General features: G+C 44.8%; 3 protein-coding genes across 3 annotated transcripts; 2 read left to right on the top strand and 1 right to left on the bottom strand.

Moving 5' to 3' along the window:
- Window positions 1-3,337: 3,337 nt before the first annotated feature.
- Window positions 3,338-7,479, top strand: tomm40l (translocase of outer mitochondrial membrane 40 homolog, like). The gene is made up of 10 exons (XM_076755439.1): window positions 3,338-3,554; window positions 4,517-4,734; window positions 4,853-4,920; window positions 5,011-5,103; window positions 5,195-5,296; window positions 5,419-5,524; window positions 5,647-5,769; window positions 5,861-5,937; window positions 6,145-6,247; window positions 6,646-7,479. Exons 2-10 carry the CDS (start codon window positions 4,518-4,520, stop codon window positions 6,783-6,785), a joined length of 1,029 nt encoding a protein of 342 aa, XP_076611554.1. The 5' UTR covers window positions 3,338-3,554; window position 4,517; the 3' UTR covers window positions 6,786-7,479.
- A 586-nt stretch (window positions 7,480-8,065) lies between these two features.
- On the bottom strand, window positions 8,066-9,033 carry LOC143335566 (uncharacterized). The gene is made up of 3 exons (XM_076755094.1): window positions 8,984-9,033; window positions 8,733-8,883; window positions 8,066-8,645 (listed from the first exon to the last, which is right to left on the bottom strand). Exons 1-3 carry the CDS (start codon window positions 9,021-9,023, stop codon window positions 8,066-8,068), a joined length of 771 nt encoding a protein of 256 aa, XP_076611209.1. The 5' UTR covers window positions 9,024-9,033.
- Window positions 9,034-11,514: 2,481 nt separating this feature from the next.
- LOC143335478 (apolipoprotein A-IV-like) lies at window positions 11,515-12,612 on the top strand. Its single transcript, XM_076754942.1, has 3 exons — window positions 11,515-11,554; window positions 11,631-11,781; window positions 12,033-12,612. The coding sequence occupies exons 1-3, from the start codon at window positions 11,515-11,517 to the stop codon at window positions 12,610-12,612; spliced, it is 771 nt and encodes a 256-aa protein (XP_076611057.1).
- The last annotated feature ends 635 nt before the right edge of the window (window positions 12,613-13,247 follow it).

The following is a 13,247-nucleotide window of genomic DNA, read 5'->3' as shown; positions in this document are numbered from 1 at the left end:
TTTAAGTGCCAGAGAGAGCGTTAAGTTCCACAGGAGAGAGTTTCTGGGAAGCGTCGAAGCACTGTGATCCTGGAAGTGATCCGCGTTGGCGCGACGCTCGGTCAGAGTGCTGCGACCCGTTTTCAGCAACTCCATCCAGTTTCCACGAGGGCAATCTTCAATACGAGGTGTTGTGAATCATTTTGAGGAAACGAAATTGTAAATGATTCATTGTTTACACTAGTCGTTTACAATTATACAAAAAAAAAGAAAATACTTTGCTTCATGGGAGGAAGAGGAGGTCGAAATTTAGTTTTTCCTTGAAATCGATTTTTCAGGATTTACGTTGAAGCAAAACCAAAAAAGGAGAATGTCGTGTGCATGTGTGTGCGCGCGTGCGTGCGTGTGTGTGTGTGAGAGACGTACAGGCGGCTGTTTGAACAAGGTGTGTGTGTGTGTGTGTGTGTGTGTGTGTGTGTGTTTGAGTGTGAAAGGGCATGACACGTATGCTTGAAGCTGTGAAAGGCTGCGTTTTCTTAAGTTTACATGCAGCTTCGGCTAAACGCCGTCTGGATTAACAGCTCGTCTTTCGTGTCACCACTCGTTCCTGCGTGTGGACGACGGATCATCTGGAGTAAGAATAAAACTCCCGTTCAGTTTGAAGCTGCATGTAAGCGTAATTGTACGTCTTTGTTTTTTTTTTTTCACGTGCAGACTCGTCTTGTGTTTTCGTTGTACGGCGTCCTGAGTGTCAGTGTGGATGTTAACAGCTGTCGGGGACGTGATCTTTGTTTTCTCTCTCCATCTCCTGCTTTTTCCACAAGTTCAAGTTCGTGGACATTAATCTCATTTCTAATGACAAACTTCCACTCTTCTGTTCTTTTTTGTTTCATGTCTGTGATCACTTCCCTGACGGTCATTCCACGACGTCCTTTGTGATCACGCAAACATTCAGAGCCGAATTAACTAAATGTTGTCGTCCCAGATTTTTGGCTCCCAAAACGCTTTTACTCACTAAATTAATTGTGCAGGTCTCAGAACGGTCGCTGGAAATGGCTGTAAATTGGTGTTTTGAGAGCTCAGCACTTTTGCAGGAATAGTTTTATATACAAAAGAACTTTGAACAGTCAAAATTTAATTAAAATCACAATGTGCCAGCAGCAATTGTCTAATGACTGGATGCTCACTATCAGTGTTCACAAAGGAGCTCGTGATGAATGTCGTGATGAATGTTGAGCGATTCGACTGATTTGTGTCTTCTGTTGCTGTCGAGGCGTCTTCGTCTGTGTGTGCGCTCTGACCCGTGGAGTCAGGAGTGCTGATGGGGGGGTGGGGGTGGGGACTTAAAAAATAAATAAATAAATAATTGGAATAGGTGAGGATTTGGGTACAAAACGACAGTTTGGGGATTCTGCAAATTCTAAATTAGTGGAAAAAAAAATGTCATCACCTTGACTTAAAACTAGTATTAATGGCTGCACTGCCCCTAATATCTCTACGTGCATAGCTAAACTGAATTGGATCTCTTAATTTGCTGCACTAACGTAGACTCACCCACGCTTCAGGTGATTTCAGCCAAACTTAATGATGACCTCAGCAGAATTTGTCGTAGTCAGCTGAGGGTGAAGTTACAGCAGTATTTCCTCTGCAACATGGATGGAAAACAGTGGCGTTGAGCCTCTGAATTCATTTTTTCATTGGTTTCAAAGCAGCTGGAGGTCAAAACCGCGACAGCGTTTTCTCTACATGGCGGACAGGAAGGAGTGTTAATACAGTGATTCTCACGCAAATGTTGGTTCAGTCGATCCCTCGTACTTTAAACTTCAGTTCATCCTGCAGTCACTTTTTATTTGAGCTGTTCAGTCTTCTTCTTTGGTACCTCGGTGGTCCGGCCTCTCCCAAAACAATCTTCAGCCCCACGTTCAAGTGAGTCACATGATTTTGTGTTAACCTCAGAGCAGACTCCCTGTTTGGGATGTCTGTTTATTTTCCTCCCTCGCTGTCCACGATTTCCTTTTCGTGCCATTAGAAAACGTTCAGTAACGCTCGGATGGTTTTTTTTCATTCATTGTTCATCTTTGTTGCTTTTTTTTTTTTTTTCCTTATGAAACACACGAAGAGGCACAAAGTATCTGAACAACTTGTGTCAATCACTCTACTGTCCTCTACTGTTGTAATGTGGAAATACATGCAGGGGTTATAAAATTCAATAAATTGAACTTGAATTTACGCCGACTGGTGTCTCTTTTTATTCACTGTTTCGGTATTTTATCACATTGTCAGATGATTTAAAGAGGATGTGACACAATTTGGAAGACAGTTTTAAAGGACTGTGACCAACGTTTTTGTCCTCTTTATGCTGGAGTACCAAGCTCCAGGTAATTTAATTGTGTATTTGTTTAGTAATTGGTAGCATCAGAGTCTACAGGAGCACTGAATGCACACTTCTGCTTCAGGTTGAATGAATTTTAGTCCCTTTGGGGGGAAAAAGCTGCCAAATGACTGTGATGTAAAGGATCAGCTGAGCCCTGAGTTATGTTTTCTTGTGGCCCTGTGTCATATTTCACTACAGTGCATACATGATGGGTGTGTATAGATAATGTGTTTATTCAAGTGACCAATTGATAAACAGAAAACCTGGGGCTGTGTAATACTCCAGCATGGGATAACTGGTGATTTCTGGGTAGTACTGAAGCTGCCGTCAGTGTGCACAGAGAAAGGTACCAAATACGATTGACGGATCCACTTCTGTGTCTTCTACCTGTGTCTTATGTAATCTGGGACTGCTGTTGGCTTCCACTCCTCCACATGCTTTCACCTCCTGCCACAGGCACCTTCTGTGCACACCAGTCCCTGCTCTGCAACACGATTGCTCATTGATGATTGGACAGGAGGTGACAGGTGGGGCCCCTTAACAGTTATGTGCAGAGTTTATAGGAGGAGCCAAGGTGAGGTGAGTAGGTGGGCTCAGTTTCAGGTGGATTGGGATGTGTGAAGGACAGGTGAGCAGGACCTGGCTGCACACTTTCATACTTGTGTGTACTCCATGAGTACGCCATGTTTCAGTGTGAAAGCTGCAGTTTTTTACACATGAAGCTTCAGGTTTGTGACTCCTGAGCGGAGCTGCTGTGCTTCAGCTTCAAATTCAATAAACTGTGTTTTTGGGAGCTTTGTGGCTTCGTCCCAGGACCCTCAGGCTGCCGTTTGACCTTGAAGCTATTTGTTCATGACATTTCACTACACCCGCTCTGCTGCCTGCCGATGACGCCATCAGCTCTCCTCCAATCGGTAACCTGAGAATCTAAAATCCCGCCCCTCTGCAACTGACTGCATCTCGATTAGCAAATAGTGTTTGAGTGTGGGCGTGACGTAATCGACATAAAGTCACGCCTTCGATTCTTCACGCACAATAAATGATTGTCAGGTGTATCTGCCAATCACTTCTTGACAGTCGCGGTCATCATCCAATCATAATCTGTCTTGAGAAAATAGGCGGGCCTTAGCGGCATTCGCATCTTCTTCCTTGGTGCCACTGAATTCAACTTCCGGCTGCATCGTCCTCTGAAAATCACAACGTGAGTAGCTATCGTTACCTCTGTGTCTTAAATAACAAGAGCTTTTCCTGGAAACATTATCCACACGTTAGCACCATATTAGTTTTTTCTGCTGTTACCATGTGACAAAATGGTCTTTTTCTTCCTCCACCAGCGGCAACTGTGTGTTTTAAGGCAGTCAGCTGGTTGACAAGCTAGCAAGCAGCCAGTAACCGCTGCAGTAAACGGCTAACGAGCTAGCATAGCTAACTCTTCATACTGGCTTGTAGATGAGGCAGGTTTCATTCAAATCATGAAAAAGCAACAGCTAATAAAGAAAGTAGTTAGCGGTCGCTGTTTCCTTATTCATTTACATTACATAATATTATTGTTAATTGATATTAGCACGCGTTTCTTACGTGCCGCGGCTGTAACTTGATGAATGAGGCTGAGCTGAGTGAAAGGTTAAAGGGGCACTCCAGCCATTGTACTCATGAAGCTCACATTACTCATCAAGGTAAGCGTTGAACAGCCATTTGTTTGATATCTTCTGTTACTCTGGAGGAGGTTTTGACTCTGGTGATGTCATCAGGGTTTGTTGCTCTTGTTGCAAATGTTTTATATGTTAAATGGGAAACAACCAGCTGTCTTGAGTTGTCAGGTTCTTCTCTCCCACCTGTATCATCCTCTGGACCGTGGATGCTGCACTGTAGACCATTTATACCTCTACTTTTTAACTGGAGGTCTGCATTACAGATTGGACATGTGGAATCTGAAACACAAGGGTTTTAATCAAGCATGAGAGCTCTGTTGAAAGACCGTAGCATTGCATCATGGGAAATGTAGGATCCAGAATATTTGTGGCTGGACCCACACAGGATATGTTGACCTCTGCTTCCTTCTCTTGCAGATCTCTCCATCTTTTGATGACCTGGCTGGTCTTGGTTTTAACCCAGTCAGTCATTCACCCTCTCTTACTTTATCCTTTAATTTCTCTCTGCCAGAATGGGCAGTGCTTTGGCTGCCAGCTCCCCCAACCCTCCACCGCCGGCCTCTGCTGGTGCCGCCGCCGTCCCGGGGTTGACGGTGCCGCCGGGCTTTGGGATGCCTCCGGTTTCCTCAGTTCTATCCCCCACCGATGCAGCCTCAGGACAGCAGCAGGAGGCGGAAAACCCTTTGCCGAACCCGGGTGCATTTGATGAGTGCCATCGCAAGTGCAAAGGTAAGTGGAGACAATTGAGGAAGGGGATCTGTGGAGCTCCGAGCATGTCCTTGGTACAGGCACTTTAAAGGTGTTGCTTTCCTGTCTTACCTGCATCTCTGTGTGTTTTTCTCCTCAGAGGTTTTCCCGATGCAGATGGAAGGCGTCCGGCTTGTTGTCAACAAGGGCCTAAGCAATCACTTCCAGGTCAGTCCATCATGGATCAGAGCAAAGAGAGCGAGCTGCAGATGTGTCAGTGGTGCATTTTTAATCGTGTCCTTTCAAACTCTCTTTAAGGTCAATCACACTGTGATGCTGAGCACCATGGGAGAGTCCTCCTACAGGTTCGGTGCTACATACGTTGGATCAAAGCAGATGGGTCCAGCTGAGGTACGCTGCAGTAAAGTGAATCCCATCTGTAAGACGACTTTATTGTCTTTATAGATGAACCACGCTATAATGCATCGCTCTTTCTGCTCAGTTTTTTCCCGTCATGGTGGGAGACATGGACAGCACTGGCAGCCTTAACGCCCAGATCATCCACCAGATCACCAGCAGAATACGATCCAAAGTGGCCTTCCAGGTAAAGATCCCACATTTCCCACATTATATCATCATCAGATTTTAGAATATCTCAAATATTGATTTGATATCACCTTTTGAAAGTCAGTTACGTTATGATGTTTGTGTCTTTCATGTCCTCAGACACAGCAGAACAAGTTTGTGAACTGGCAAGGTGACGCTGAGATCAGGGGAGAAGATTTCACTGCAACAGTTACACTTGGGAACCCAGATGTCCTCGTCGGCTCTGGTAGGTCTTCGTGGATCCAGACTGCAGTCATGTGACCGTTTCGTCATCCAAAGACTAAAATCACTTTCTATCCTCAAACGATTTTGGATTCTGTTCTGAACCTCTTGTTGTCCTCCTGTCAGGTATTGTTGTCACACACTACCTCCAGTCCATAACGCCGTCTCTGGCTCTGGGAGGGGAGCTGGTTTACCACCGCAGGCCAGGAGAGGAAGGCACAGTGATGTCTTTAGTGGGCAGATACACAGGTGAGACTCAGGTCATTGTGAGCGCGTCGTCTGGATCCACTTAACCTGTGCACAATGAGGCAATAATATTGAATAACCTTCCTCTGTGCAGGCAGCAACTACATCGCCACGTTGACGCTCGGCTCGGCGGGCGCTCATGCTTCATACTATCACAAAGCCAACGAGCAGGTATGTTTGTTGCCTTTTGCTTTCCCTGTTTTGTCAGAATCGACTAGAATAGGACACAAACGGTGCAGTAAAGCCAATAATTAGATGAAATAAAGGAAACGTAAATGCTCCCTGCTGTGTTTTCATGTTTGTGGAGTCCTGCTGTGCTTATGGAGTTTTTCATGTATCTGCATCCATCAGCATCTAACTGTCTGCTGCTCTGAACAGTTGCAGGTCGGCGTGGAGTTTGAGGCGAGCTCCCGCATGCAAGACACCAGCGTGTCGTTCGGCTATCAGCTAGATGTGCCTAAAGCCAATTTACAGTTTAAAGGTACGCTGTGCATAAACCCCTGTGAATCCTGCACAGGGAGCTGTGAGTCTTTACTTTTTTACCTGCCAAATGTGAACGTTATACATGTAAAATGGGAAAAGTTAGCTGTGAAGTTGATGTGTTTACAAGCCGTTATTAAAATTTAACAGCAGGTTTCTTGAGATTTTGAGCCTGATTGTGTTTATACATCCAGCCAAGATATTTGTCACACAATAAAGCAAATAAGCAGATTTCCTAAAATGTTGTGCTCGTCCCTCATCCACAGATGATAAACAGGACAGTACACAGGCGTGTATATCTGCAGATATTTGATGTTTTTATCACTTTTTTTATGAAATGTCACGTGTCCTGTTTTACATTTGGACCATCTCATATTCTGCCTCCTGCTCCTCTCTCAGGTTCACTAGACAGTAACTGGATAGTTGGTGCAACGTTAGAAAAGAAGCTGCTGCCGCTGCCGCTCTCCCTGGTCCTCTGCACCTTCCTCAACCACCGCAAGAACAAGTTCCAGTGCGGATTCGGCGTCACTATCGGTTAGACTGAGCGGCGGGTTATCGACCCGCAGACGGACAGACTCACTATGGACGAACAGACTATGCCATGTACACGACCGTGTGTCCCATCAACTCAACCCGTCAGCCGATTCGGCCGTTGTCATGTTATTGGTTTCCCAGATCATGCTTCATCAAATGTGCTGAATAGGAGGTAATAATGTAAATCTAATGCATTTAATCCTGTAAGATGAACCACCTGATCGATCAGAAGTTTAACTCATAAAGCGATCGGTCAGGAATTCTTTGACTGTGGACCCTCGACACAAACCAATAGACTGTAGAAAGACGTAACACATTAAGAGACGTTGCAGAGCTCTGTTTTTGTCATTGAGTTCAGTGCCTGTCGCTCCTGTTTAGAATTTCATTCTTTTTTTTTTTTTTACTGTAAAATCTGTCTTGATGTGCAGTGAATGAATGTCATTTGCTTGTTTAAAGGTGATTTATTGGTTACAGAGGAGTTGAGCAGCTGTCAGGAAGGAGTATACTGTACTGCATGTCACGTTCACAATCCATCACTACTTGTGTTGCCTTTTTTATGTTACATATGGAACGGTATATATGAACTGTACATACCTCTTGGAAACTGATAAATACCATTTCTTACAAAAGCTGCATGTCTTTGGTCGTGTCCTTCATCTCTGCTCATATAAATCGTAATAAACAAACTTTATTCGCACCGAGTGCTTCACATAGAAAGGACAATGAACATAAAGACTCACAATAAAATGAGATGGAGAGAAAAACCCACTCGATATGAAGACATGAGAAACTTTTCCAGTGACATCAACATGCTGTTAATCTTTCCTGCAGTCTGGACTGAAAGGTTTGTGTCACCACCAGCAGCCATACAGCAGCAGAGGTGAGACTCAGGTAAGTAAACCAGGCAGGTGATGATGATGCAGACTGTACAGAGTTTGAATGATTTCAACGGTCTGTTTTTGACATAACTGATGGCTACAGCTTCCTAAAAAAAAATTGTTTTTTTAAATATATGGTTGGTGAAAAAGGTGTAACAGATTATTTTTCCCTGAATACATTTTACTTACTCACTTCATACTTTTTTATTTATATAAAGATTTCTAAATGTCCACTCTGATTGTGTGAAAACTGTCTTTCATGCTGATTAAGACGCCGAAAGACTGAACTTGTTTTTTACATTTTTATTTAATAAAATACACATTGTGTGAAGGCGGATGTTTATTTAATAAATATGCATTGGCTGAAGTTAAAATAACTGTCTGGGGTGTGGAGGCTTTGAGTCTGTTTACTGGGTCATCTTAGTGAAAGACTCCCACAGAGCCGTCAGCTGCCCCTTCAGGTTCTGGGCGTCAGCGTCCAGTTTGGCCCTCAGCTCCTCTCCGTATGGAGCCAGGTTCTGCTGGATCTCCTGGGTTTTCTGGGTCAGCTGGGTCTCAAAGCTCTGGGCCAGGGGGATCATGCTCCTCTGAAACTCCTCCAGGCTCTGATCCATCTTCTCCTTCATCTCCTCGGTGTAGGGAACCATCTGGGCCTGCAGCCTGTTCACGCTCATATCCAGCTGCCCCTTCAGCTCCTGGCTCTTCTGCAGCAGGACGGCCTTCAGGGCCTCGGGGTCCATGGCCTCAGCGTAGGGGGCCGCCTCCTTCTTCAGCTCCTCCACCTGCCTCTGGAGGTGCGCCACCATCTCCTCAGCGTAAGGCTGCAGGTTAGCGCTCACGGCGGTCATGTCCTTCTCCAGACGGGCCTTCAGCTGCTCGGCCTCCTGAGAGAACCGAGTCATGAAGTCCTGAGTCAGAGGAGCCGCCTGAGCACGCAGAGTAACAACGTACTGGTTCACTGTGTCAGCGCTCTGAGAGATCCTGGCACTGGAGATAGAAAAAAAAACTGTTATTAAACTGAAACTACAGTTTCATTTCTGAAGTCATGAGGCTTCTGTGTCACATGACTCTTACTTCACTTCCTGTCCCAGCTCAGACTCTCTGATCTGCTTCAGGGAGTCCTCAGCAGTGAGTGTCGCTTTAGCAACGTAGTCCCAAAAAGCATCTTTCACCACATCCAGGCTGCTCTTGGGCGGCTCCTGCCACAGCATGTTGGCATTGCAAACTGTGGATAAAACAGCAGGTTTGGAAGAAACCAAACATTCATTCAGCGATTGTGATTCACAGGAATCCAACTTTCCTTCATCAGAAAAAAACTCACTCACCAGAGAAAACAGCAAGTGCGAGAACCACCAGGACCTTCATGATTGAGTTCGACTCTGTTGGATGAAGAAAATAAATGTAGAATTAAAAGAAAACATGAATGAAGTTTGTACAAGATGAAACTGATTTAGTTCTAATAATGTATAATAGAAGGTGTTACCTTGCAGAAGCAGCTCGTCTTCGCTCTGTGTCTGATGTGTGGTTCAGGTGGGCGTTCAGAGGTTTTATAGCCATCCTGAAGTGTAAAGTCCTTCTCCGTTTGCCCCGCTGGACACGTTCTTGTCACTGCTGTCACTCCACGTCATAATTCAAGCGTCATTGCCTTTTTGTGATGCATTTTCTCTGACGTCTGACCGGGTTACGCTTTGCTTTATACTCCTGTGAGAGCATCATGTGCAGCAGGTTCACAGGAGACAGTGACGACTGAGCCAAAGTGTTCTCAAAGGCTTTGATTAAAGAAGTAATGCGATCACTTAAATGTGAAAATGGCAAATTAATATACAGAAAATGATCACTTAAAGCTGTATTTAATAGACTTTTTTTCTCTGGTAAGAATGTTGGCACATCCAGCAGGTACGGAGCAGCGTTAGCGTCCCACTGGAGTCATGTTTCAGGCCACCAGATGAACGTCACAGTCACTCTCCTTTTAGCTCCATTTTTGGTCTCCACCAACTCCTGAGGGAAACATCTGGCTCTCTAGCTGCCAGATGCTAACTGGTCGCTAACTATGTCTGTCTGTCTGGTGCTGGACAGATGTAAATGAGGTTGATGAGAGCACTGGGACTTAACACAACAGCAAATTTGAAGCTGAAGAACCAAAACAATGAGCTGAAAGGTGCTAAAAAGCTGTGTGGAGCTCAGAGGAACTGCAGGCTGGGATGAGTATTTTCTGTGGTGATATCTGTCATATTCATTTAACCTTTTGTCAATTTAAAAATATTCAGCAGCTTAAAGCAAAACTACAGAAATCCCACTGATGTCGTGACTCCGCACGTTAGCTCACCTGTGGCTCTCTGTACAGTGCAGGACGGATCGGTGACGTCTGCAGTACGTTGTTAATATATGTTTAAAGGTTGCTTGGGTGGTGTTAGTGTCAACTTGTGGGTTAAAGTTCAATAAAGTACGTCAGTAGTTCTGGAAGCTGAACGTGTGAAAAATATTAACATTTTCTTAATTGATAAAGGAAACAAAAAGGGGTTCCTTGAAGGCCTCGCGCAGACAGGTTATCACTCAGAGGACAGATCGACCTGCGTGCATCTTGTGATAAAACAGTATCGATTTTCTCCTTGTAATTCGTTTCAAGGTCTTCGTGTGCGTCATATGAAAACATGTGGATGTTTATCAGCAGTTTCTCCTGAGAGGAAGACTTTAGCTCCTCCGTCCTATCAGGGGGGAATCGTTGTATGAGGAAACACAACATTCCTCTGTGAAGGTAATCTGCAGGTCAGATGGATCATCTGGATCAAAGTCCTGCTCACATCTCACTGACCTATAAACAGCGGCCTGTCTGTGGAAAGTTAAGAACATTGTGGTGAATCATGTGTTTGTTTACTCTGGACTTCTTCAGTTGCAATAATCAGCCGAAACAATGCAGTATTTGTACTGCATGTCACAACACAGTGAAATACTAACAGCCTCATTCTCTCTGCTGTTTATTACTGAGTGCTGACGCTACACTGGCATGAAATTTGGTGACGTTCCCCTCAGGATGAATTGCAATAACTTTGCTGATCTGCTGACTTTTTATCGAATGTCATTATCAAGTTAAATTAATTAATCTGTTTGCTTTGGTTTATGAGCAAACACCTGCAAAACTAATGACATTCACATCAGCCTCAGCTGGACTTTGTGGTTATTGGAAATTAGCAAACGTTAGCTTACTAACCTGCTAAGCTAAAACGGAAGGACATGCTAAAGATTATAGCTGCTAAATGTCAGCATGCTAGCATTGCCATTAGCATTAATTAAGTGTTTAAGTGTGTTTCAGATCAATTTTTTTGACTCTTGTGTCAAACAACAATGCTAACATTAACTTCAATTGTGTACACACACACACACACACACACACACACACACACACTGATAAAAGCTGATAAAAGATTTAGAAAGTGTCACATAAAGACAGGCATTACAGCTATTATTAAATAAAAAGCAAACATGTCTTTACAGGTATAACTCTTGCTCTGACAGCTGATCTAATGACACAAAGAGATAGTGTGTAAAGCAGGTGAGGTTTCATCAGACGGGGTTATCGTCGCCCCTCACTGTTCACTGTTAACGCCGCTGTGATGTGGAAGCAGCGGTGACAGCACGGCACTCTGCGTTTGGACTTTACTCCTGTGCTCCCTTCAGACCACTCAGCTGCCTATAAATACTGCAGAACACACACACTGTGTTCAACAGCTCACTGCGCGAGCGTCCACACAGGTAAGACACCAGCAGGAGGGTTTCCCTGCACAGGTTCTGACAGATGTATGAAGAATGACCACAAAGAGCTAAATGTGCATGTTTCCTCTCCGCTGCAGTGTCAGTCATGAAGGTCTTGGTGGTGCTCGCCCTCGCTGTCTTCACTGGTGAGGAAGCTTTTGAATTTTGTTGTTGTTGCTGTTCAGTGTTCAGCATGTGACAATAAATGTCTTTTCTCAGCAGGTTGCAATGCCAACATCGTGTGGCAAAACCAGCCCAAGCAGCAGGTGGACATGGTGAAAGATGCTTTCTGGGACTACGTTGCCAAGGTGACCATGACCGCTGAGGACTCCCTGAAGCAGGTCAGACGGTCCCAGCTGGGCAAGGACGTGAAGTAAGAGTCTCAAAATCGAACAGATGCACTTCTTAAAGCCCCTGAAACTTCAAGTCTTTAAGTCTTTCTCCGTAACACCAAACGATCCCTGTGACTCAGTGAGAAGCTGATTGAGAAAGTTCTTTGGGGCCTTAAAAAAATGAACATTTCCATTAAATTCTTGACTTTTTGTTTTTGTGATTTTTTTCTGGAAGTTTCAGCTGAAGAAAGAACAGTTTAACAGGTCTGTGTTTCTGTCTGTGTCTCTGCAGCATCCTCATCTCCGAGAGCACCGACGCCATCACCAAGCTCACCGACACTCTGCGCACTCAGGTGGCTCCTCTGACCCAGGACCTCTTGTCTAAGTTTTCCCAGGAGGCCAAGCGGCTGAAGACCCGCCTGGAGAAAGATCTGACCACCGCGGGGGTCCACCTGCAGCCTTACGCCGAGGAGCTGGTCGCTGACCTCCAGAGGCAGGTGGAGGGGCTGAAGAAGGATGCCACTCCCTATGCCAACACCATGGACCCCGAGGCCCTGAAGGCCGTCCTGCTGCAGAAGAGCCAGGAGCTGAAGGGGCAGCTGGATAAGAGCGTGAACAGGCTGCAGGCCCAGATGGTTCCCTACGCCGAGGAGATAAAGGAGAAGATGGATCAGAGCCTGGAGGAGTTTCAGAGGAGCATGATCCCCCTGGCCCAGAGCTTTGAGACCCAGCTGACCAAGAAAACCCAGGAGATCCAGCAGAACCTGGCTCCATACGGAGAGGAGCTGAGGGCCAAACTGGACGCTGACGCCCAGACCCTGAAGAGGCAGCTGACGGCTCTGTGGGAGTCTTTCACTAAGATGACCCAGTAAACAGACTAATGTCTACACTCAGTCTGAATTTGTCCGTCATGTCTCATCATCAGGTGTTGAACCAGGATGGTTTTAATGGGACTCATAAAAAGTGCAATACTTCATTTTCTATGTTTTTATGTTGATGAAAGATGCTCTCAAAGGCATCCTTCTGAATGATGTCAGTATTTCCTCTGTTGTGTTACTGTTTACAACTATAAGTTTGCATCTGTACAAACAACAATAAATATCTTAAATGTATTTTGTGTTTTCGTATTTGAAGGTTCTACCTAATTAGAAAAATAGCTGTAAATCCAGGAATGTCACATTTATCATCAGACAGATAATCCCAGCAAGTGTAATAAAGAGAAGAAACAACAACTTCTCTCTCATAAATGAAAAGTTGAATTCATAAGCAGCAAAACACACAATTGCTCAACTCAATACACTCAGCTGCAGGCTGCTAATTTTAGCTGATGTTAGCAAACTTTAAATGGATTTTGCTGCCTTTAACTGACATTTCTGAGTCAGTTTGTTGTCTCTGCTCCACTTGTGCTGGTGTGAAGATACGTCTTAATATTCACCATAATCCTCTCATTGCCCCTTTTGGCCTCAGCGGCATCCTGCAAAAGTTAAATAGTCTCTCTGGGGACACA

This window comes from Chaetodon auriga, chromosome 17 (assembly GCF_051107435.1).
Source record: "Chaetodon auriga isolate fChaAug3 chromosome 17, fChaAug3.hap1, whole genome shotgun sequence".
Taxonomy (NCBI): domain Eukaryota; kingdom Metazoa; phylum Chordata; class Actinopteri; order Chaetodontiformes; family Chaetodontidae; genus Chaetodon; species Chaetodon auriga.
This window is presented reverse-complemented; position numbering and strand designations above follow the sequence as displayed.